Genomic DNA, 21,046 nt, shown 5'->3' on the forward strand with positions numbered 1-21,046 from the left:
ACAGGTTTCTGATAAAGTCTGCTTTTTAAACGTCTTGCGTCGGAGAGGCGAGGCAAGGCGAGGCAAGGCGAGGCAGAGAAATTGTGCTGTGATTTTGAAAATATTCCTTCTCTCATCGTTATTGGTTCAGAAATGACTTTAAGATTAAAACCTGAATCGAATCACGCTGATTTATCACTGGACTATTTTAAAAATCACACGATGACTGAAAACCTTCATAAGCTCTATTCGGTTTGGATTCGTTTATCAGCAGGACGTCTGTAATACGTTTTTTACACGTCTCCTCAGTGATAAAACTCTCACAGGAGGAGGGAGTTTCGAGAAGGATGTATGGTTTACGAAGCCGGATGTTTGTGTCACGTGATCACATGATATTAAAATATTAAAGGACGTGTCAGTGATATTTATAACGGCTCCTTTAATCCTCCTGCAGGATCTCGCTTTACTTAATGATTTTATTTTCTCTCTCCTTCTGAAAATGATTTCCCAGCTAGTGTGTGTAGTCGAGGTTTTATTACACAGACCAAGTATAAGGCTGAGGGCCTCTTCTAAAGCTTCTGTTTAACGTCTGGCGATTGGGCAAACGTGCGCTACAAGACTAAAAACAGGAAGCAGCAGCAGTCAGACATCTTTTTTCCCAACGTGAGGCGACATCTGCATAGAAAATCTCGGACGTGTGTATCCCGAATAAAATGATCAGAGCTGAGTTTGGAGAGAAACAGCAGGCCTGTAATGTTCTGAGAGGAGGAGAAACACCGACGTGACCGATCCGGACAGAGATAAAATCACAGAGTAGCTCCTGTAAAACAGGAAATGACCTCAGAACCCCGTGTACAGTTAACCACATCTGAAACGGGCTGTCGTCAGATTATTTTATAGCAGCTCTCATTTGCAGTCTGATTTTAGTGACACTAAAACATGAAAATCTCTGTTTAACGTTTAGCTCTTTCTCTTGTACACGTGGCTGTGACACAACAAGTCCATGTGGAAGAACCAAAGAAACCACAAACACTGTGTGTTAACTCTGTAGAATTAGAAAATGGGATCTCTAAGATATATTTCAATGATTGAGACGTCTATCAAAATCTAGACTTTATGTTTTCTTAAATATATATGAGTTTTTCCCCCTCAAAAAAACCGCTAGCATCATACTGAAGTTTAATCTTCTATTTTCTCGTGTAATTCCACTAAGATTCATTTACTTTATCTTCATCATCTCTCCTAATGCTGCAGATTTATAAATCACCGTTAATAATCACATTACCTGCAGTCGAGCTTCAGTAGAAACGACTAATTACTACGAAACCCAGAACGCATTACAAATCATTACAAATATGATCATAGCAAATACTTTCTCTCCTTCCAGCACACTCAGTCGTGTGTTTACTCTTCTCCATCTATACACTGGAATGATTTATAATCACGCTATCCTGCGTCTCCCAGAAGAGATCAGCTTCTCTTTCCGCTCAGCGTGTTTTCTCCTCACGTCAGGAGCTTTTCTTCACCTTCACCGTCGCCTAGGGATTGTTTATTTGAGATCTATATCTGGAATTCTGTAAAGCTCTGCTCTGACGCTGTCTGTTATAAAACCTGCTGTATGAATAAAATGAAAATGAATTCAGATGTAAGAAGCAGCAGTGTTAATAAGCTCTACATCGTTAAATGATCTTATTGTGCAGGATGAGTTATGTGTTTCGTATTAATCATTCAGCATTCAGCATTCCTTCTTCTTCTTTCTTCATTATTTATATAAATTTTATATTAATGTACTGCATTTAATATATTTTCATTAATATATTTATATTGCAGTGTTTTGGTGATAACAGCTCTTCAGGTTTTATTTCATTAGGAACACAGACGTGAGGAAAAGCGGCGCGATCATCAGCTTTAGTTGGTAACGACGTGTTTGTAACTTGTGTAACTTCGAGATTTGTCTCTCTTTCCTTGAGGCTTGAATCCACCTTCTGAAACGATACACAAACCAATTTTGTAGAAGTGCGACGTGGGATACAAAGCCATAACCCTGCTCTGTTCATGACACTCTGAACACCAGAAGGTTCCTGATCACAAACATCATGTCCAGTCAAGTTCTCTCCAGTTCCTTTGCCTTGTTTTGTAACCTAAAGTACCAGATGTCCTTATTTCATTCCACCGTGGTGTTGGTTAATCACACAATCAGGCTAAATTACGGGACGAGTCGAGGCAGTCCTAAAACTTTACCACTTCGTTCCACCAAACCACCGGTGCATTATGTGGATTTTGTTCAGTGATAAAATCTTAAAGACACATAACACAAAAACATTCAACATCATAATTAAAGCATTCTGGCACTGGAGTGAAATGTGTGCAGTAAGACCTTAAAAATAGTTTATGATTTAAAAACAAATTTTCTCAGGATTCCTGTCTGGTTCATGAATACTGCCTAGCCAGCTAGTGTTAGCAATTAGGATTCTGAACCTTAATAAATATGACACAAGATGAGTTTATTAACATCTATTTATATGACTTATGACTTCAGAATAACACTCATGATCCTTTCAGGTTAGCGTTTGTTAGCTAACAGTCTAGCGTTAACAGTGATTATATTAGCAGTTTAGCTAAGATCAGTAAAGATTATGAACATTTATGAATATGAAAACTTGTGAAAATGTGAAAGTTTTAGAGGTTAGCATGTGTTAGCTAGCTTGGTAGGATCAGCACTGAAGATTATGAACATTTGTAAATATAATACCGAGAGATTAGCTCATTTTAGCTAGCTGGCTAACACAGTGTGTGTAAAGATGTGTATATATGAATGTCAGTGTGTTTATTCTTCACACTTGTACGCGTGTCGTGACAGACGGATGCTGGTGGTACAGGATTTTAGCTCGTACACTGTAGAAATGGTGAATGTCAGAGTGTTATAGTTCCTCAGAACTTCCTGAACCCTCATGGCTCAGTCTGCTTTTTGAGGAGGGAGAATTCTATCGTGCTCAGGCAGGAAAGAAAAATAAATAAAACGCACTCATTTGATGTTTTCTTCTTTCCAGACGTCTATCGATGAGTCAAATACAGCATGAGAGAGAGGCCGAGAGAGAGTCAGGCGTTTTTCAGGTCCGAGTTCGTACCCAGGATCGGTTCTGGACTCGTTTGTAGGATCTTATCGTCAAGTGCACACCAGGTTGAAAAGTTACCACGCCCCGGGACTGAATCACTTTCACACACGGTGCAGTGACTCACGTGGAACGGAGATTGATGTTTGGTTTTTTTATTTTGGGCTGCACTGCGGTTTGAAAACAACTTTCACACATCATTAAATGTTCTGAACTCTCAGGGCAAATGCGCTCCATACGAAGGGAGAAAGAGTACAGCAGAAAGAAATGGCCTTCATCACGGCACACACTGAAGTGTTCTACCACATTGTGAAGTTTTACCTCGCTGTGAAGTTCTACCACAATGTGAAGTTCTACCACACTGTGAAGTTCTACCTCACTGTCAAGTTCTACCTCGCTGTGAACTTTTACCTCGCTGTGAAGTTCTACCACAATGTGAAGTTCTACCTCACTGTCAAGTTCTACCTCGCTGTGAACTTTTACCTCGCTGTGAAGTTCTACCTCGCTGTGAAGTTCTACCACAATGTGAAGTTCTACCACATTGTGAAGTTCTACCTCACTGTCAAGTTCTACCTCGCTGTGAAGTTCTACCTCGCTGTGAAGTTCTACCTCGCTGTGAAGTTCTACCACACTGTGAAGTTCTACCTTAATGTCCCAGGATGCTCTCATGTCTGTGTTACCTTCTGGCTCTCCCTTTTAGTTACGCTGTCACAGCTAGTCTTGCCAGAGTCCCTGGTTGCTCTCTGCACAAAAAATACATTGTACTTAACCAATACAGGACCAAAGCTTACCTAACAATCTCTCCCTCTCTCTCTCTCCCTCTCTCCATCTCTCTCTCTCTCCGTCTCTCCCTCTCTCTCTCTCCCTGTTTCTCTGTCGAGTGACACATGCTACTCCTGAGATACCAGTGATCCTGGCCCCTCCTGCTCTCCAGACCTGCCTGATCCATCCTGATGCCCTACTTCTGGTTGGAGTTTGGCCTGAGGATCAGTGGGATTGCTGGGGATGAAGCCACTTGGGGATCTTGGAGATGGCTTTGGACTGAGGTTCATATGGACAGTTGTACTGTGGTGGCTTTGGGGCTGCAGTTGCTGCGAGCAGTTTAGCACTCAGGTCTCCATCAGTGGACAGTGGAGAGGTTCAACAAAACAGACTTCATGTGAAAACTGTAATGAATTTGCTGGTTACACAACTGCACTATTTGTCCATGTAGTACACAGTTATAGAAGGGAATGATTTATAATCGCACTATCGGGTGTCACCCAGATGAGGATGGGTTCCCTTCTGAGTCTGGTTCCTCTCAAGGTTTCTTCCTCATGAAGTCTCGGGGAGTTTCTCCTCACCACCGTCACCTCTGACTCACTCATTAGGGATAAATTCATACATTTAAAATTTATATCCTGAATGTATTTATTTCTGTAAAGCTGCTTTGTGACAATGTCCATTATTAAAAGTGCTATAAAATAAAAAGGTCTGGAGAGCTCCTGGTTACGGCCGAGTCCACGTGGTCATCACAGCAAAAACTTCTAAGCACAATACACACACCTCAATCGCTTATTAACACAAACTGATCACTTATTATCCATCACAGCCTCGAGGCTGCTGAGCTCACACTCTGTGCATGTTATTAATAACACAACAACTCTGAATTAGTGCACATACAGATGGACATGATTAAACACAGCAGTCGAAACTGATGAAACACTTGATAACCTAAAAAAATCCCATACATTATAATAGAAATGTGAAAATGATAAATGAAGAAATAACACACTGTGGCACAGAGCCGTGTTTAAAAAAAGAGAAGAGAAGAGAAGAGAAGAGAAGAAAATCTCCTGGGACAAAACAGAAGTTTGTCTGAGTAACAGAGGGGCGGGGCAGAAAGTGACGGAGGGAGGGGCAGGTGGAGGGAAAAAAAAAAAAAAAAGCAGAGAGGAATTCAAATGTGCGCGAGATACCGATCTTCATCACCATCATCACCTGAGAGCTGAGGAGCGCGCGACCCCGACATGACACGAGGCTCTGAGGATCAGCAGTAAGCTGCAGGTCAGGGGGCAGGACCTCAGGGGAGAGGAAGATGGACATGTGAAGGGGCAGGAGAAGGGTCTTCAGGAGATCAGGAGCGAGCCTGGTTTATCTGTAGAGAAGCGCGCGTGTCTCAGAGGAATGGACGCTGCTGGGTAACTTCACTGCACTTCCGGTTCTCAATCACCTGTGTGTGTGTGTGTGTGTGTGTGTGAGAGAGAGAGAGAGAGACACCATGAGGCGGCTCGGGGTCGCGTGCTTACTGCTGCTGCTGCTGCTGAGCGCGCGTGTGCCGCGGAGCTGCGCGCGAGACACCACACCTGATTCAGGTGAGCCGGTGAAGGGTTTAGACGCACACACACACACACACACACACACACACACACAGAGAGTTTAATATAGTGTGTATTGAGTGAGGTGGAGTCGGTGGCACATGCGTGCTGTCAGAGCAGAGGGAAGTGTTTCATCTTAAAGAAAATTATTACCCAATTAATTAAACTATGTGTGTGTGTGTGTGTGTGTGTGTTTATTTTTTAAGACAAAAACTGATAGTGAAGGAAAAACTGACTCTTAGAGTGTTAGAATGACTCTTAATTCTGAGATATGAGAAGAAAATATTTTACTGTACTGTAATGTATATCTGACAAATAAAGCCTTCTTCTTCTTCTTCTTTAACTGACTCATACAGTGTTGAATTGACTCTTATAGAGATGAATTGACTCTTATAGAGATGAATTGACTCTTATAGAGATGAATTGACTCTTATAGAGATGAATTGACTCTTATAGAGATGAATTGACTCTTATAGCTTTGAATTAACACCACACTTTAATTTACACCTACAGTATTGACTATATTTATCCGTATCACTGAATTAACCCCTAATTCACTCTTCTAGTCCTGAATTAACACCCGCAGTTTAGCATCACACATATTTCACAAATCTTTAAGCTTTTCATCTGTTGTTTACACACCCACACAGTACACACACACACACACACCTGTAAACAGTTTATTCTGATGGTTTACAGGAATGCTGCCTGTGCCTGAGTGGATCTGGGTTTAAGGGAGCAAATCAAACAACATTCCTGAGTAAAGCAGCTTTCTGGCTAGAGCAGTGTTTACAGCACTGTTGGTTCTCGAGGTGTTTACAGCAGAAATATCAGCGCTTATTGACAACAAATTTGATTTCTAGGTGTGTGTGTGTGTGTGTGTGTGTGTGTGTGTGACTGAACGTGGACTGAATGATTGTCCAGATCAGGGGTGGGAGAAAATGACTATTAAATGCACCTCAGTTCTCTCTTTAAACGATTCTGCATTGATGATCAGGTTTTTAAAAGAAATAAAACAGCTGTAATACAGTGTGAAGCAAACCATAAATGTGTTTTATTATTTTTTAAATCTATGCTTTCCCCAAAGTATTGACCAGTTGGGTGGTGAGATGCGACGACGTAGGCTATGAACTGCTCTGTATGCATTAGAGACTTTACTTTAGGCTTTAAATGTAAAAGGTGCTCTCTCTCTCTCTCTCTCTCTCTCTCTCTCTCTCTCACACGATTTTATTTTATTTTATTTTATTATATTCTGGTTTTTTATGTATCATTGTTGCACTGTGGGACGAGGCACTAAGGAAAAACATTTCACTACATTACATCAGATGTATGTGATAAATAAAGAACCTTGTTGTTCCTTGTTCCTCTCAGAAACCTCCATCAGGTATAGAATTAAGATACACAGAGAATTGTTTTATAATCGTAGCACTCTAAATTTAAAAAATTGCTTAACTGTCGAGGGCAAATTCTCAGTTTTTTACCCCCTTGTGCCCTCCAGCACTGAACGTCAACAAAGACACACACTGCAGAGCTCTAGGGCACTATTTAGGACACGGCCTAATAGGTGAGAAAACACTCTCGAGGCGCGGGACTGAAACTGGGTCATGTGAATTCTCACTGAGAGAGCGCTGTTAGCCGAGCTGCGAGATCGAGTCCAGCCGCCGCAGCGGGAGCTCGGTCCAATTTTAGATCAGACGCATGTGTTATTTCAGACCTGATCTGATCTGATTAGGTTGTTGCCAAGTGGGAATCAAAACACACGTTACACACACGTACACACACGTACACACACGTGTACACGGTCAGGGCACAGCCGTGTCACACTGAGGGGATCTTTGTGTGAAGAGTCACACAAACAGCTCACGCTTCTGACGTCATGAGCTGTGATGCAGCATTGATATTTTTCAATATGGCTGAACTCGTGTAAGCTGCTTTAGTGTAATGACAGTGTAATTTCAGTCTTTTCTCAGTAAACTACAGGCAGAAATATCAACTTCTCTGGTTTGAGTCCATTCTCTGTATCTCCGTCAGACTTTACAACCTCATTCTAGTTAGCTAGATTATTAGCCATTAGCTACCTTGCACTCTGTGTTTATATTTCCCGGTTGCCTAGCAACAGTGTTCTCATGCCTTTAATGACTCGAAAAGCACAAACTGATGAGATGAATTAGAGCGCACCATTAGCATGTGCTTCCGTTCAGTTAAATAACAGCGTGCTATTATCTCCGCTCAGCACTGGAGTGTGTGTGAAGGCTTTTATCTTACATCATGTTTAGTCCTTTTCACTTTTATTTTGTCTGGGAGCAGAAATTTTCGGTGAAGATTATGCGTGTTTTCTCTCTGTCTGCTTTTATGCCTCCGCAGTGTCATGCTCATTTTCTGATTTTTATGACTGCAGACCTTTGTGGAAGTGTGTGTGTGTGTGTGTGTGTGTGTGTGTGTGTGTTTGAAATGAAAAATTGAGGGAGTGATGAGAACAATGGGAGCAATAATGGAGAAAGACAGACAGAGATATGCAGAGAGACAGACAAAAAGTGTGTGTGTGTGTGTGTGTGTGTGTGTGTGTGTGTGTGTGCGTGTGTGTGTGCGTGTGTGTGTGACAGGCAGAGACTGTGGAATAAATGATGTAATAGTTGATATAGTTGATGTTCAACATACATACTGTCTCTGTGGCCTCAGGGGAATACCTGTCTTCATCTGAAGTTTAGGAGTGTGTGTGTGTGTGTGTGTGTGTGTGCGTGTGTGTGTTCTGACATGTCCGTTGCTGTTAGTAGATTAAATGCGCAGTAGTAGCTCAGTAGTAGCTCAGTGGCGGCTCAGTAGTGGCTCGGTCGTGGCTCGGTAGTGGCTCAGTCATGGCTCAGTGGTGGCTCAGTGGTGGCTCGGTCGTGGCTCGGTCGTGGCTCGGTGATGGCTCGGTGATGGCTCGGTAGTGGCTCGGTAGTGGCTCAGTCATGGCTCAGTGGTGGCTCAGTGGTGGCTCAGTGGTGGCTCGGTCGTGGCTCGGTAGTGGCTCGGTGATGGCTCGGTGATGGCTCGGTAGTGGCTCGGTCGTGGCTCGGTGGTGGCTCGGTCGTGGCTCGGTCGTGGCTCAGTCGTGGCTCGGTGATGGCTCGGTAGTGGCTCGGTCGTGGCTCGGTCGTGGCTCGGTGGTGGCTCGGTGGTGGCTCGGTAGTGGCTCAGTCGTGGCTCAGTCGTGGCTCAGTAGTGGCTCAGTCGTGGCTCAGACGTGGCTCGGTAGTGGCTCGGTCGTGGCTCGGTCGTGGCTCGGTCGTGGCTCGGTGGTGGCTCGGTCGTGGCTCAGTCGTGGCTCGGTGATGGCTCGGTAGTGGCTCGGTCGTGGCTCGGTCGTGGCTCGGTGGTGGCTCGGTGGTGGCTCGGTAGTGGCTCAGTCGTGGCTCAGTCGTGGCTCAGTAGTGGCTCAGTCGTGGCTCAGACGTGGCTCGGTAGTGGCTCGGTCGTGGCTCGGTAGTGGCTCAGTAGTGGCTCGGTGATGGCTCGGTCGTGGCTCGGTCGTGGCTCGGTAGTGGCTCGGTGATGGCTCGGTAGTGGCTCGGTCGTGGCTCGGTCGTGGCTCGGTGATGGCTCGGTCGTGGCTCGGTCGTGGCTCGGTGATGGCTCGGTAGTGGCTCGGTCGTGGCTCGGTGGTGGCTCGGTGGTGGCTCGGTGGTGGCTCGGTGGTGGCTCGGTGGTGGCTCGGTCGTGGCTCGGTGATGGCTCGGTGATGGCTCGGTAGTGGCTCGGTAGTGGCTCGGTCGTGGCTCGGTAGTGGCTCAGTGATGGCTCGGTAGTGGCTCGGTGGTGGCTCGGTCGTGGCTCAGTCGTGGCTCGGTGATGGCTCGGTAGTGGCTCGGTCGTGGCTCGGTGGTGGCTCGGTGGTGGCTCGGTGGTGGCTCGGTAGTGGCTCGGTGGTGGCTCGGTCGTGGCTCGGTGATGGCTCGGTGATGGCTCGGTAGTGGCTCGGTAGTGGCTCGGTCGTGGCTCGGTAGTGGCTCAGTGATGGCTCGGTAGTGGCTCGGTGGTGGCTCGGTCGTGGCTCAGTCGTGGCTCGGTGATGGCTCGGTAGTGGCTCGGTCGTGGCTCGGTGGTGGCTCGGTGGTGGCTCGGTAGTGGCTCAGTCGTGGCTCAGTCGTGGCTCAGTAGTGGCTCAGTCGTGGCTCAGACGTGGCTCGGTAGTGGCTCGGTCGTGGCTCGGTAGTGGCTCAGTAGTGGCTCGGTGATGGCTCGGTCGTGGCTCGGTCGTGGCTCGGTAGTGGCTCGGTGATGGCTCGGTGATGGCTCGGTAGTGGCTCGGTCGTGGCTCGGTAGTGGCTCGGTGATGGCTCGGTCGTGGCTCGGTCGTGGCTCGGTGATGGCTCGGTAGTGGCTCGGTGGTGGCTCGGTGGTGGCTCGGTGGTGGCTCGGTGGTGGCTCGGTAGTGGCTCGGTGGTGGCTCGGTCGTGGCTCGGTGATGGCTCGGTGATGGCTCGGTAGTGGCTCGGTAGTGGCTCGGTCGTGGCTCGGTAGTGGCTCGGTGATGGCTCGGTAGTGGCTCGGTGGTGGCTCGGTGGTGGCTCGGTCGTGGCTCGGTGGTGGCTCGGTGGTGGCTCGGTCGTGGCTCGGTGGTGGCTCGGTAGTGGCTCGGTCGTGGCTCGGTCGTGGCTCGGTAGTGGCTCGGTAGTGGCTCGGTGATGGCTCGGTCGTGGCTCGGTCGTGGCTCGGTAGTGGCTCGGTGATGGCTCGGTGATGGCTCGGTAGTGGCTCGGTAGTGGCTCGGTCGTGGCTCGGTCGTGGCTCGGTGATGGCTCGGTCGTGGCTCGGTCGTGGCTCGGTGATGGCTCGGTCGTGGCTCGGTGATGGCTCGGTCGTGGCTCGGTGGTGGCTCGGTGGTGGCTCGGTAGTGGCTCGGTCGTGGCTCGGTCGTGGCTCGGTCGTGGCTCGGTCGTGGCTCGGTAGTGGCTCGGTGGTGGCTCGGTAGTGGCTCGGTAGTGGCTCAGTAGTGGCTCGGTGATGGCTCGGTGGTGGCTCGGTAGTGGCTCGGTGATGGCTCGGTGATGGCTCGGTAGTGGCTCGGTAGTGGCTCGGTAGTGGCTCAGTGATGGCTCGGTCGTGGCTCGGTGGTGGCTCGGTGGTGGCTCGGTAGTGGCTCGGTGATGGCTCGGTGATGGCTCGGTAGTGGCTCGGTAGTGGCTCGGTCGTGGCTCGGTAGTGGCTCGGTAGTGGCTCGGTAGTGGCTCGGTCGTGGCTCGGTCGTGGCTCAGTAGTGGCTCGGTGATGGCTCGGTCGTGGCTCTGAGCCACGACCAGCTCGGTCGTGGCTCGGTGGTGGCTCGGTCGTGGCTCGGTAGTGGCTCGGTAGTGGCTCGGTCGTGGCTCGGTGGTGGCTCGGTAGTGGCTCAGTAGTGGCTCAGTAGTGGCTCAGTCGTGGCTCAGACGTGGCTCGGTCGTGGCTCGGTCGTGGCTCGGTCGTGGCTCGGACGTGGCTCGGTCGTGGCTCGGTAGTGGCTCAGTCGTGGCTCAGTAGTGGCTCAACCGTTAAGGCTGAGTTACTGATCAGAAGGTCAGGAGTCGAAGCCCCAGCATGGCCAAGCCTCCTCTATTGGGTCTTTAAGCCTCTCTGCTCCAGCTGTATCATGGCCGACTCTGCGCTCTGCTTCCTAACAAGCTGCGATATGCGAAGAAATGACTTTCACTGTGCTGTAATGTATATTCTTCTTCTTCTAAATAATCTAACACTCTTACTCTGCCTGGAATGTAAAGCACTAAACTCCTGCCCACTAAATTCCCAAAACGAATAAATAATGTACTAAAACGGGGCATAAATAAAAACACCCCTAAATTCTGAGCAGAAATAAGGCTTTATCTGGGAAACTGCCGTGTACTGAATCGTAAATGACGAGCTCTGCTCTCTTTTTTCACTTCCTTTCATAATCCATCAGTCGATGCAAGTGGAAATGTATTTAAAAAAATCTCTTATTTAAAAAATCAGCATGTTTCCATTGAATTGACTTTTCAGTTGGAAAAATGCTGAATGAATTCATTTCCTGTGGTTATGTTCCATTACGAATTTTATGTATATCACAAATATGGTACGTGTTTTCTCTCGTTTGTCTTTCCTGGCTATTGCGCTGAGACCGAACGGTAACGAAAACAACAACAGATCTACACCATCTCTTTCTGTCAGTCCTGTGATGTGGTTTCATTTCTTCCCATCGAATACAGACGTCATATTATTTACTCAAACTGAACTCAGCACGGTTCTGATCCTTTCCTCAGTCGCGTGTTACTTCGTGTGTAAGACGTCTGATAAAAATGTCATCACATGACACTTAATTTATGTTAATTGCATAATATTTCCTGTAAACATTTTAAATATTAATGATTCATCTTCTGATTGGTTGAACTTCTAGCTGTAACTGATTGAAAAACAAAACCTGAGTTCGATCTTTTTCTCTCTCGTAGGAGATTAATCATTTCTGCTCTTCCGAGAGCTCCACCGTTCTCCACCCGCTCTGTTTATCTCCGTCTCTCGCTCTACCCTTCACTTTTTCTCGGAGTTAATCAGGAGCAGATTCCCTGAGCGGTAAGCGTTATAATCTTCGAGCCCGGCTCAGATGGAGGAGTGAATAATTCACTCTGATAAACAGTAAACACCTGCAGGCACAAATGATTAACACAAACACATCGCTGGCTGTGAGGATGGAGTTCATCACCCACCGTAATTGGCTTTCCACCTGTCTCGCTGTGCAAGACGCTCGAGGAAAGAGGAATTCAGCGGAGACTCATAATTAATTTCTCATTTTAATATCGTGTTGATTCAGGAAGAGATAATGTCGTATTAAGATCAATTTTCTGTCCTGTTTTCTCTCTCAGGGTTTGACTGCTGCGAGGGAGACGTCTTGCTCCTGCTGGACTCGTCTGGAAGCATCTCCTTCTACGAGTTCTCCCGCATGCTCCACTTCCTGTCCGACTTGCTCCGCCCCTTCCATGTTGGGCGTGGTCACGTCAGGGTGGCGCTGGTGCAGGTGGACACCGAGCCGCGAGTGGAGTTTGACTTCGATGCGCACAGCAGCCAGAACGAACTGCAGGACGCGCTACTGAGAACGCCACAGCTTCGCGGGGACACCATGACGGAAAAAGCGCTGCTATTGGCTCAGAGGTTACTGTGGCGACCGGCAGGACAGAAAGCTCCACCCAGAGTGCTCCTGTGGCTCACAGATGGGGTGGAGCCAGGGAACGTCGAAGGTCCGATATCAGCGCTGCACAAGGAAGGCGTGTCCGTGCTGGCCGTTTCTACTGGACACTCTAATTACCAGGTGTTTAGCAGAGCTGTGACTCCGCCCATCGAGCAACACCTGTACTTTGTAGATCCTGATTACATGGACATCATCACCAAGGACCTGAGAGAAGCCATCACAGGTGAGAAATACTGATGACATCCCATAATGCACTGCAGTAGGTGTCTAAATGGTACATGTTAAAGAATAAAGACTACTCATTATGCACTGGGGTTTGGGACACGCCCACAGTGGACTGATGGTGGTGTTTATGTGCACTATGTAGTGAATAGGGCGTGTGTGGTTTGGGACGCGCCCACAGTGGACTGATGGTGGTGTTTATGTGCACTATATAGTGAATAGGGCGTGTGTGGTTTGGGACGCGCCCACAGTGGACTGATGGTGGTGTTTATGTGCACTATGTAGTGAATAGGGCGTGTGTGGTTTGGGACGCGCCCACAGTGGACTGATGGTGGTGTTTATGTGCACTATGTAGTGAATAGGGCGTGTGGGGTTTGGGACGCGCCCACAGTGGACTGATGGTGGTGTTTATGTGCACTATATAGTGAATAGGGCGTGTGTGGTTTGGGAAGCGCCCACAGTGGACTGATGGTGGTGTTTATGTGCACTATGTAGTGAATAGGGCGTGTGTGGTTTGGGAAGCGCCCACAGTGGACTGATGGTGGTGTATATGTGCACTATATAGTGAATAGGGCGTGTGTAAAATGAAAGTTGTTCGCTACATTAGCCTCGTAGCTCTAGTGCAAAATCAGAGCAGTAAATTTAGCACACTGGATGTGTCTTGGCTAATCATCTACTGTACATTTGTTCAGCTTCATTTATTTCCTGAACTGCAGCTTTAATCTCGTGCCTGCGGCCCACAGCAGCAGATATTTTGGTGGTTGTTTCTGTTTGAACATATCAGGTTTTCCTCTCGACAGCAGCTCTCAGGTGGATCTGAGGAAGCAGATGTGACTGGGTGTAAACTGAACAACACAGTTTGTGCTGCTAATCACACAGCTAGCCGTCTCTGCAGGAAAGCCTTGCGGAAATGGTAGCGGAACAGATGGTGCACTAAGCTGAACAAAAACAGACGCATCACAGCACACTGCTTCCATCTAATTAACGCAAGCTTGTTTTTTATTTAATAATGCTGTACATGTCGCATCTTGACAGTTCCACCTGCCATGTTATATGAGAATACTCTCAAAATTACTTTCAGTCAGCAGCCACGAAACCTGTCTCCATGCAACACAGACTCAAACATGGCACATCATTTCTTTATCATTATTATTATTATTATTATTATTATTATTATTATTATTGTTGTTGTTGTTGTTGTTGTCTTGCAAGTCAAGCCAGGTAACAGGCTAACCTTACACTAACCTTAAACTAAACTTACACTAACCTTACACTAACCTTAAACTAAACTTACACTAACCTTACACTAACCTTACACTAACCTTATAACCTTTTTGAGCTAGCAATTATGAAACCAACCTAGCCAATACCCAGGTAACCAAGTACCTAGCTAACCTGAGCAGCATCACACTGTAATGTTAGTGACAGAAATAACAACTTGTAGCCTACAGCTTATCCAGAGACTTCATCACACCTCCATATCTTTCAGCAGGTGTGAAAAATGAGGTAGAAAATTCGACTGTAGCATTTAGAAGAATTTATAATGAAAGAAACGTTAGCAAAGCTAGCAGACATCAGGGCAGGTGGTGGTTTAGCTAGCGCACTGTCACATTAAGTCTAAAATAAAATGTAATGAACAGAATTTCTTGATTGATCTAATTAATATTCATGACACTTTTGAAATCCCGGCTGTTAAATCTTGAAGTTCCTTTGCAGATGCATGTAAAGTATGTGGGGAAAAAGATTATCTAAAATTATCACACCTAGGAAAAGTATGAATATCTTATAATAGATATTTGTTCAGCACACTGTACGTATCCTGTTGTTTCCAGGGAAAAAAACAATTCTGATATTAATCATGTTTTAAATCTTATTATTGCTGTAAATGAAAGAAAACCTTGCGTTTCACTTTTGTCAAATGGTTTTGATCTGTTTGATCACTCTTTCCATTGAAAAAGTTGTAGTATTATGATAATGCTTGTGCTGATGTTCTTGTTTCTTCCTCATGTGTAGCTGCTAGCATCTCCTTTTCCACAAACCCTCTATTAATGCTTGCTTTATTAACATGTTTAATAAGACTTTGTGTTTTTTTATTTCCACCGCTCAGACCTGATCTGCACCGAGTGTCTCCATGTACGCGACGTGACTTCCCATAGTGCCTTGCTGCACTGGCAGGCCATTCTGATTGGTGGACTCGGTCACTATGAGCTCCAGTACGGTGAGACGGAGTCGAACAGCGACACGTACCGGAAACTCACACTGTCACCTGATCACACCTGGACTGAAGTCACCGACCTGCAGCCCGATACACACTACGGCGTCCGGCTCACAGCACACACACCGTACAGCACACACAGCACAACGCTCAGCGCCGGCTTCACAACCCTGCCAGGTGAGGAGGACATTCTGTTCCCAGGTTTATTTCTGATCGCTAATTCCTTATTGCTGAAACTCATCAGTTCCACTCTGCCGTATGAAACCTCTGATTCTGTATAACAAGCTCAGTTTCTCTTTGAAAGCAAATTTCTCTCACTCAGAGACTCAAGATCTTATGAATGAATCTTCCAACACAATGTTTCCTAACAAAGTCTGTCCTGACACAAAACACCACAGAGTCAGTGCGTATATCACAACAAGTACTGTCTTTTTTTACTATCGCACAAGCCAGCTAATGGCCTAACCTTACATTTACCTTAATATTGAGCAAGTAACAAGAAACAAGAAATAAGCACCACTAGCTATTAGCTAGCTAACATTAGTAACCTGGGTTCCATCACTTAGAAACGTTAGTGAGGTGGATGGATTAATAGATATTCACCTGTCACTTTTGTAAGGTCTCATGATGTCGGAGTGTTTTTATACACTGCTGTGTTTCTGTTCCTCTGCTCAGACCTGATCTGCACCAACTGTCTTCAAGCACGCGACGTGACTTCCCATAGTGCCTTGCTGCACTGGCAGGCCATTCTGATTGGTGGACTCAGTCACTATGAGCTCCAGTACGGTGAGACGGAGTCGAGCAGCGACACGTACCGGAAACTCACACTGTCACCTGATCACACCTGGACTGAAGTCACCGACCTGCAGCCCGATACACACTACAGCGTCCGGCTCACAGCACACACACCGTACAGCACACACAGCACAACGCTCAGCGCCGGCTTCACAACCCTGCCAGGTGAGGAGGACATTCTGTTCCCAGGTTCCTCTTTACTCCTCTTTAATTACACGTAGTGCTCTGTGCTGAAAAGCACTTATACTTCTCAGTTAATTATACTCAGCAGCTTGGACACATTCAGCAGCACGACTACACGAAAAGGGAAGAATGTCAAGAACTGAAAATAATTTTGGTAACAGAAGTACAGATGTTGATTACGAAGCCTGATTGCAGTAAGGTTGCTGAGTTTGTGCTAGAGATTAACAGTGTTCTGTGAAACCAAATGCTACAGTTAGGGTTCTTGGGAAGCTGGTGTATAAATCAACTGCGGTATAAGATTATTAAAAATGATATATTATCATGTGAGAAAACTACTGTGTGCTATAATTGAGCTGATCATTAATCGTGAAATATGTCATGTTGTGTCGTCTGTTAGTATATAAAGACACCACAGTAGTTGTCTTTTCAGCTAGTTTATGAACGAATCTATGTATAATCTCTCAATCTTTATAATGTATCGCTCCAGTTAGACACAATATTGCTACGTAGCTAACAGAATCAAGCTTTTTATCATTGTTGTATTTCCCCTTCTGTTGTGTAGATGTGTTTTATCCTACGACGGTGATGGTGTCGGAGTCTGGTCCGGACCGGCTGCGTGTGAGCTGGTCCCCGGTTCAGTCGGGACGGGTCGAGTGGTACCGGGTGGAGTTTGGGCCAATCCCACGTGGGGACGTACGCTCTGTGACGTTGTCTAGGTCGCAGAGCAGCGTTCTGCTCACACAGCTCCAGCCCGACACACACTACCTCATCACCATCAGCGCCGTACACTCCTCCGGCCAGGAGGGGGCGATCTCCGTTAAAGCCTGCACTGAAGAGGGTGAGAGAGTTGCACTGGAGCAATAAATTTTTTTAAATATCTGCTCTGACTGATTTCCCCTGATGACGAAGAGGCGTGTGAACTTGCGGTGTGTGTGCTGGCAGTGAGAGCAATGTGGTGGAAGCGTTTTGTTTCAGGATTTACACACTGTATACAATCTTCAGTCTGAGAGCGCACAATAAACACTTTAATTCAGTATTTTATAGCAATATTTATAAATCAGCTTCATCTGAAAATGCCTTCTGGAGTGATGCAGAGAGAGACATGGATGAGGGCAAGTCGAGAAGGGTGTATTAAAATAAAAATATTATTGTTATATCATATAAAAAAGAGTCTGTAAATAGAGAACAGAACAGAAGAGAGTTGAGGTTTGGAGCAGGTTACGTGTCCTACACAGTGTCCTTTGGACATATTAATGTTTAATAACTCGTTGTTCTCCTTTAGGCATTGACAGTTAGCTAATAAGATGAATCAGTAATGAAAATTAAATAAATCGCTAGTCTGTGCAGCATGGTTGGTGCTCAAGGTCAAACGCACTATGTCTCATATTAAATTGAATTTCATCATCACTACGTCCTGCATAGCCTTGATGATTATTACCTAATTAGCTTAATTTAAGTTCATTTAAGTCCCTACTATAGCTGTCTCACCTCGTGTAGTTTGTTTATTTTAGCGTGTATAGTGCGTTCGCATCAGGAAACCCGTGGTGGATGAAGAACACTATTCCCTCTGCAAATTAGGAGTAAAAACTTGAAGGTGTTTTGGGCAGTTAGTGCATCATTTTTGTTTAATGTGAGAGTTTACTAGTTAAGTGCATCATTTGTGACAGTGTTATTCGTTTACAGTTCTCCCAGGCGTACACGACCTCGGATTGACGCAGATGGGCTTCGACTCTGTGAAAGTGGACTGGAGGACTCAGGAGCAAGCGGCTGGGCTTCAGGGTTACTGGGTGAAGTGGGAGACGGGGGGAAGCTCTCCATCTTCATCCTCATCATCGCGTTACCTGCCTGCTCAGACACTCTCCACTGTACTGACACACCTGAACCCCACGACCCGGGTGTGTGTGTCGCCGGTGTACAGGACGGCACGTGGCGAGGGGCTGTGCTGCACTACGCACACACACACAGGTACAGAAAAGAGAGAGAGAGTGCGAGAGAGAGAGAGAGTGTGCGACACAGAGTGTGTGAGAGAGAGTGCGAGACAGAGTGCAAGAGAGAGAAAGAGAGAGAGAGTGCTAGAGAGAGAGTGCGAGAAAGAGTGCGAGAGAGAGAGTGAGAGTGCGAGAGAGACAGAGAGTGAGAGAGAGAGAGAGAGAGAGAGAGCGTGAGAGAGAGAGAGAGAGAGAGAGAGAGAGAGAAAGAGAGTGACTGCTCCAGTCTACATCTCCTGCACACTTCACTGATGCTCTATTGTATTTCCTTCTATTACTTAATGTTTATTGTATTACTCTTATTTACTTCTACTTGTGTACCTCTTATATTTTATAATTCAATTACTATTTGATTTGTTATTTGTTATTTTCTTTATATTATTTATATTATACAGTTTTTAATTGTATGCAGCAACGCTGCATTGCTTTGGCAGTACGAATGTACAAATATTTGTCATGCCAATAAAGCACCTAAACTGAAAAATGAAACTGAGAGAAAAAGTGAGAAAGTGAGAGTTCGAGAGTTCGAAAGAGAGAGAGGGAGAGAGAGAGAGAGAGAGAGAAAGAGAGAGAGAGAGAGCACCCAGAGCAGTATCAGCGAGTCTGGTCATTAAATATGAGCGCTAGGTGCCATGAACTGACAGGAAGCGCGTGTCTCAGTGCTCGTACAGCTGAAGTGCTCTTATACGCGACAGTTTCTCTGCACGCTCACTTCACTGCTCCACGCTTACCAATACGCACAAATCATGACGGCGTACGCCGGGCTTTCATCACACAATATCATGTGGCAGTAGATCAGATGTTGGTATCAGACCATTTTTTACCACAGTATTGGGCCAGTACTCCATACTGATGCATCGCTAGTTGTTATAGTCCAGAAGAATAAACTTCTTAGTTTACTGAGCGCACTTTTAGCGACCTGCTGACTTTCGCTCACACGTGACTTTTACTCTAATAAAGGACCAGTTCATTCTAATTAAAAAAAAAGTGCTTTTCTTCGTCTAACACACCACATGTCTGTCTCGTTCTTCCAACAGCTGCTTCGTGAAAAGAGAGAAGGTTCCAGACTCCAGAGGAAGAAGAAGCGTGACCGGCTTTTGGTGTGCTGTGGAAAAGAAAAAAAAACACTTTCCCACTAAAGGACATGCTTCTGAGTATTATATCACAGAGACTGGCTTTTGTATTGCGTTATTAAGAGTGTAATTTATATTAATTAACATAACAGGTGTGGAACAGTGGTAGTAATGAATATTATTTAAAATTCTCTCAGACATCCTGTCAGGTTAGCGCATATCATCTAATCTATAAGCTAATGTCAGTATTAAAGATTTACAAATGACTCAAAATCTCCTCCTGTCAGGTTAGCACATCCTGCTTGCTGAAGACTGATAGCTAGCGTGAGATAAAGGTGACTTTTTATATCCATTATATCAGAAATCCTGTCAGGTTAGCTCCTGTTAGCTTGCTGCCTAGCGGTAGCGATGAAGATTTATGAAAACGACAATTTAATAAAATTTTGTTAGCATCTGTTATCCAGGTGGTGGTAGTTAGCAGTAAATATTATATAAATAACATATAGCAATAAACATTTGTGAATTTTATTTAAATTCCTCCAGAAACGCTGTCAAGTTAGTTCATGTTAGCTAACATTAGCAGTAAATGTTTTGGACATTTCTAAATTTGTAACAAAAATCTTCTGGCGATGAAGATTTATGAAAATGACTTTAAAATTTCACTCAAATTTTAATAGTGTCCATTAGCTAAATAGCTTGCATTATGAACGTGTAAAATTTGACTCAGAAACCTTCTCAGAAATCCTGTCAGCTAGCTCAGATTGCTAGCTGGCTGCCTAGCGTTAGCAGTGAAGATTTATGAATATTACTTTACAGTCTTCTCAGGATCTTGTCTTACATTAGCTGGCTAGCTAGCGTGAGAAGTGCAGATCCAAAACCTTCATGAATGTCTTAAAATCCTGTCAGAAATCCTGCTGGATTTGTTTATATTAGGCAGGCTGCTAGCGTGAGCAGAAAAGAGAACTAATAATAAGAACTAATTCATACAGTAATGTAAAAAAAAAAAAAACATTATTTGACAACATTTTAATTTCCATTTAAACCTGCAGCCTCGACTGCTCAAAAATAGTCACTTCTCTAGTGTTCTTAAGAACAAATAACACAAATTATGTTACAAACTACAGATTTACAGAATAGACAACAATCCATCGTGTTGATTAAACTGATGTAAACGGAGTAACTCCTGCTGTTCGCTGTCAGGCCTGTAGGCTGGATTATCACCCCTGAGGTGGTGTCAGAACAAAGGAGAACAAAAATCTTTACTTCATCTTCACAAGTGATGGTGTGACCTGAATAAAGCCTTCTGGATCAAAAGAGGTGATCGATCAGGATCAGTCAGAGATGCGAGAGGTTAAAGGTCAACGAGGGAGAGGAAACAAAGACATCTTGACATCTTGTGTGATGAGGTCTGTGGGGATTAGATAAATTCATTCAATCCCTGCTTTCATTCTGACTCTCTCTCTCTCTCTCACACACACACACACACACACCCTAAATCACTTACTCGCTGCAGTGCCGCTTTGCACACGCTGCCACCCAGTGGCTTCTGCACACCGTCGTGCAAAACTTTTCACCCCCCATTGTGTTAAAAAAAGAAATGTACCTTTATTTTGTCATTTATTTCCAAGAAGATATATTTGAAATGTTGGACTGAAAATGAAAATGAACTGAAAAATGATCTAAAAAGAGCCAAAAGCCATGTTTATTTTTTTTTTAATAATGTTTCCAGGCATCAGTTGTTACACAGAGATGTTAATAGAAAATATGCAAAACACATTTACAAAGGGAGAGACAAACTTCTGAACTGATATCAGTTTAATGTTTCACTATAGATCCACGTTTGTTTGTTACTTGTGATAAAGAAGAGACGTCTGTGAAAGCAAACTCACTTACGTTCCTTATACAGTCCCTCATTTTGTCCTGAGGGCGTGCAAACATTTGTTCTCA

At 45.3% G+C, this 21,046-nt stretch overlaps 1 protein-coding gene across 1 annotated transcript; it reads left to right on the forward strand.

Moving 5' to 3' along the window:
- Window positions 1-5,069: 5,069 nt before the first annotated feature.
- Window positions 5,070-19,551, forward strand: LOC113539444 (von Willebrand factor A domain-containing protein 1). Its single transcript, XM_034314233.2, has 7 exons — window positions 5,070-5,446; window positions 12,301-12,846; window positions 14,953-15,237; window positions 15,736-16,020; window positions 16,601-16,876; window positions 17,722-18,003; window positions 19,064-19,551. The coding sequence occupies exons 1-7, from the start codon at window positions 5,353-5,355 to the stop codon at window positions 19,072-19,074; spliced, it is 1,779 nt and encodes a 592-aa protein (XP_034170124.2). The 5' UTR covers window positions 5,070-5,352; the 3' UTR covers window positions 19,075-19,551.
- Window positions 19,552-21,046: the final 1,495 nt, after the last annotated feature.

Source organism: Pangasianodon hypophthalmus, chromosome 20 (genome assembly GCF_027358585.1).
Source record: "Pangasianodon hypophthalmus isolate fPanHyp1 chromosome 20, fPanHyp1.pri, whole genome shotgun sequence".
Lineage (NCBI taxonomy): Eukaryota > Metazoa > Chordata > Actinopteri > Siluriformes > Pangasiidae > Pangasianodon > Pangasianodon hypophthalmus.

Coding starts and splice junctions, on each gene's coding strand:
- LOC113539444 (XM_034314233.2), top strand. CDS start 5,353: ATGAGGCGGCTCGGGGTCGCGTGCTTACTGCTGCTGCTGCTGCTGAGC. Junction 12,847..14,952: donor CCTGAGAGAAGCCATCACAG/GTGAGAAATACT, acceptor TCCACCGCTCAG/ACCTGATCTGCACCGAGTGT. Junction 16,021..16,600: donor CGGCTTCACAACCCTGCCAG/GTGAGGAGGACA, acceptor TCTGTTGTGTAG/ATGTGTTTTATCCTACGACG.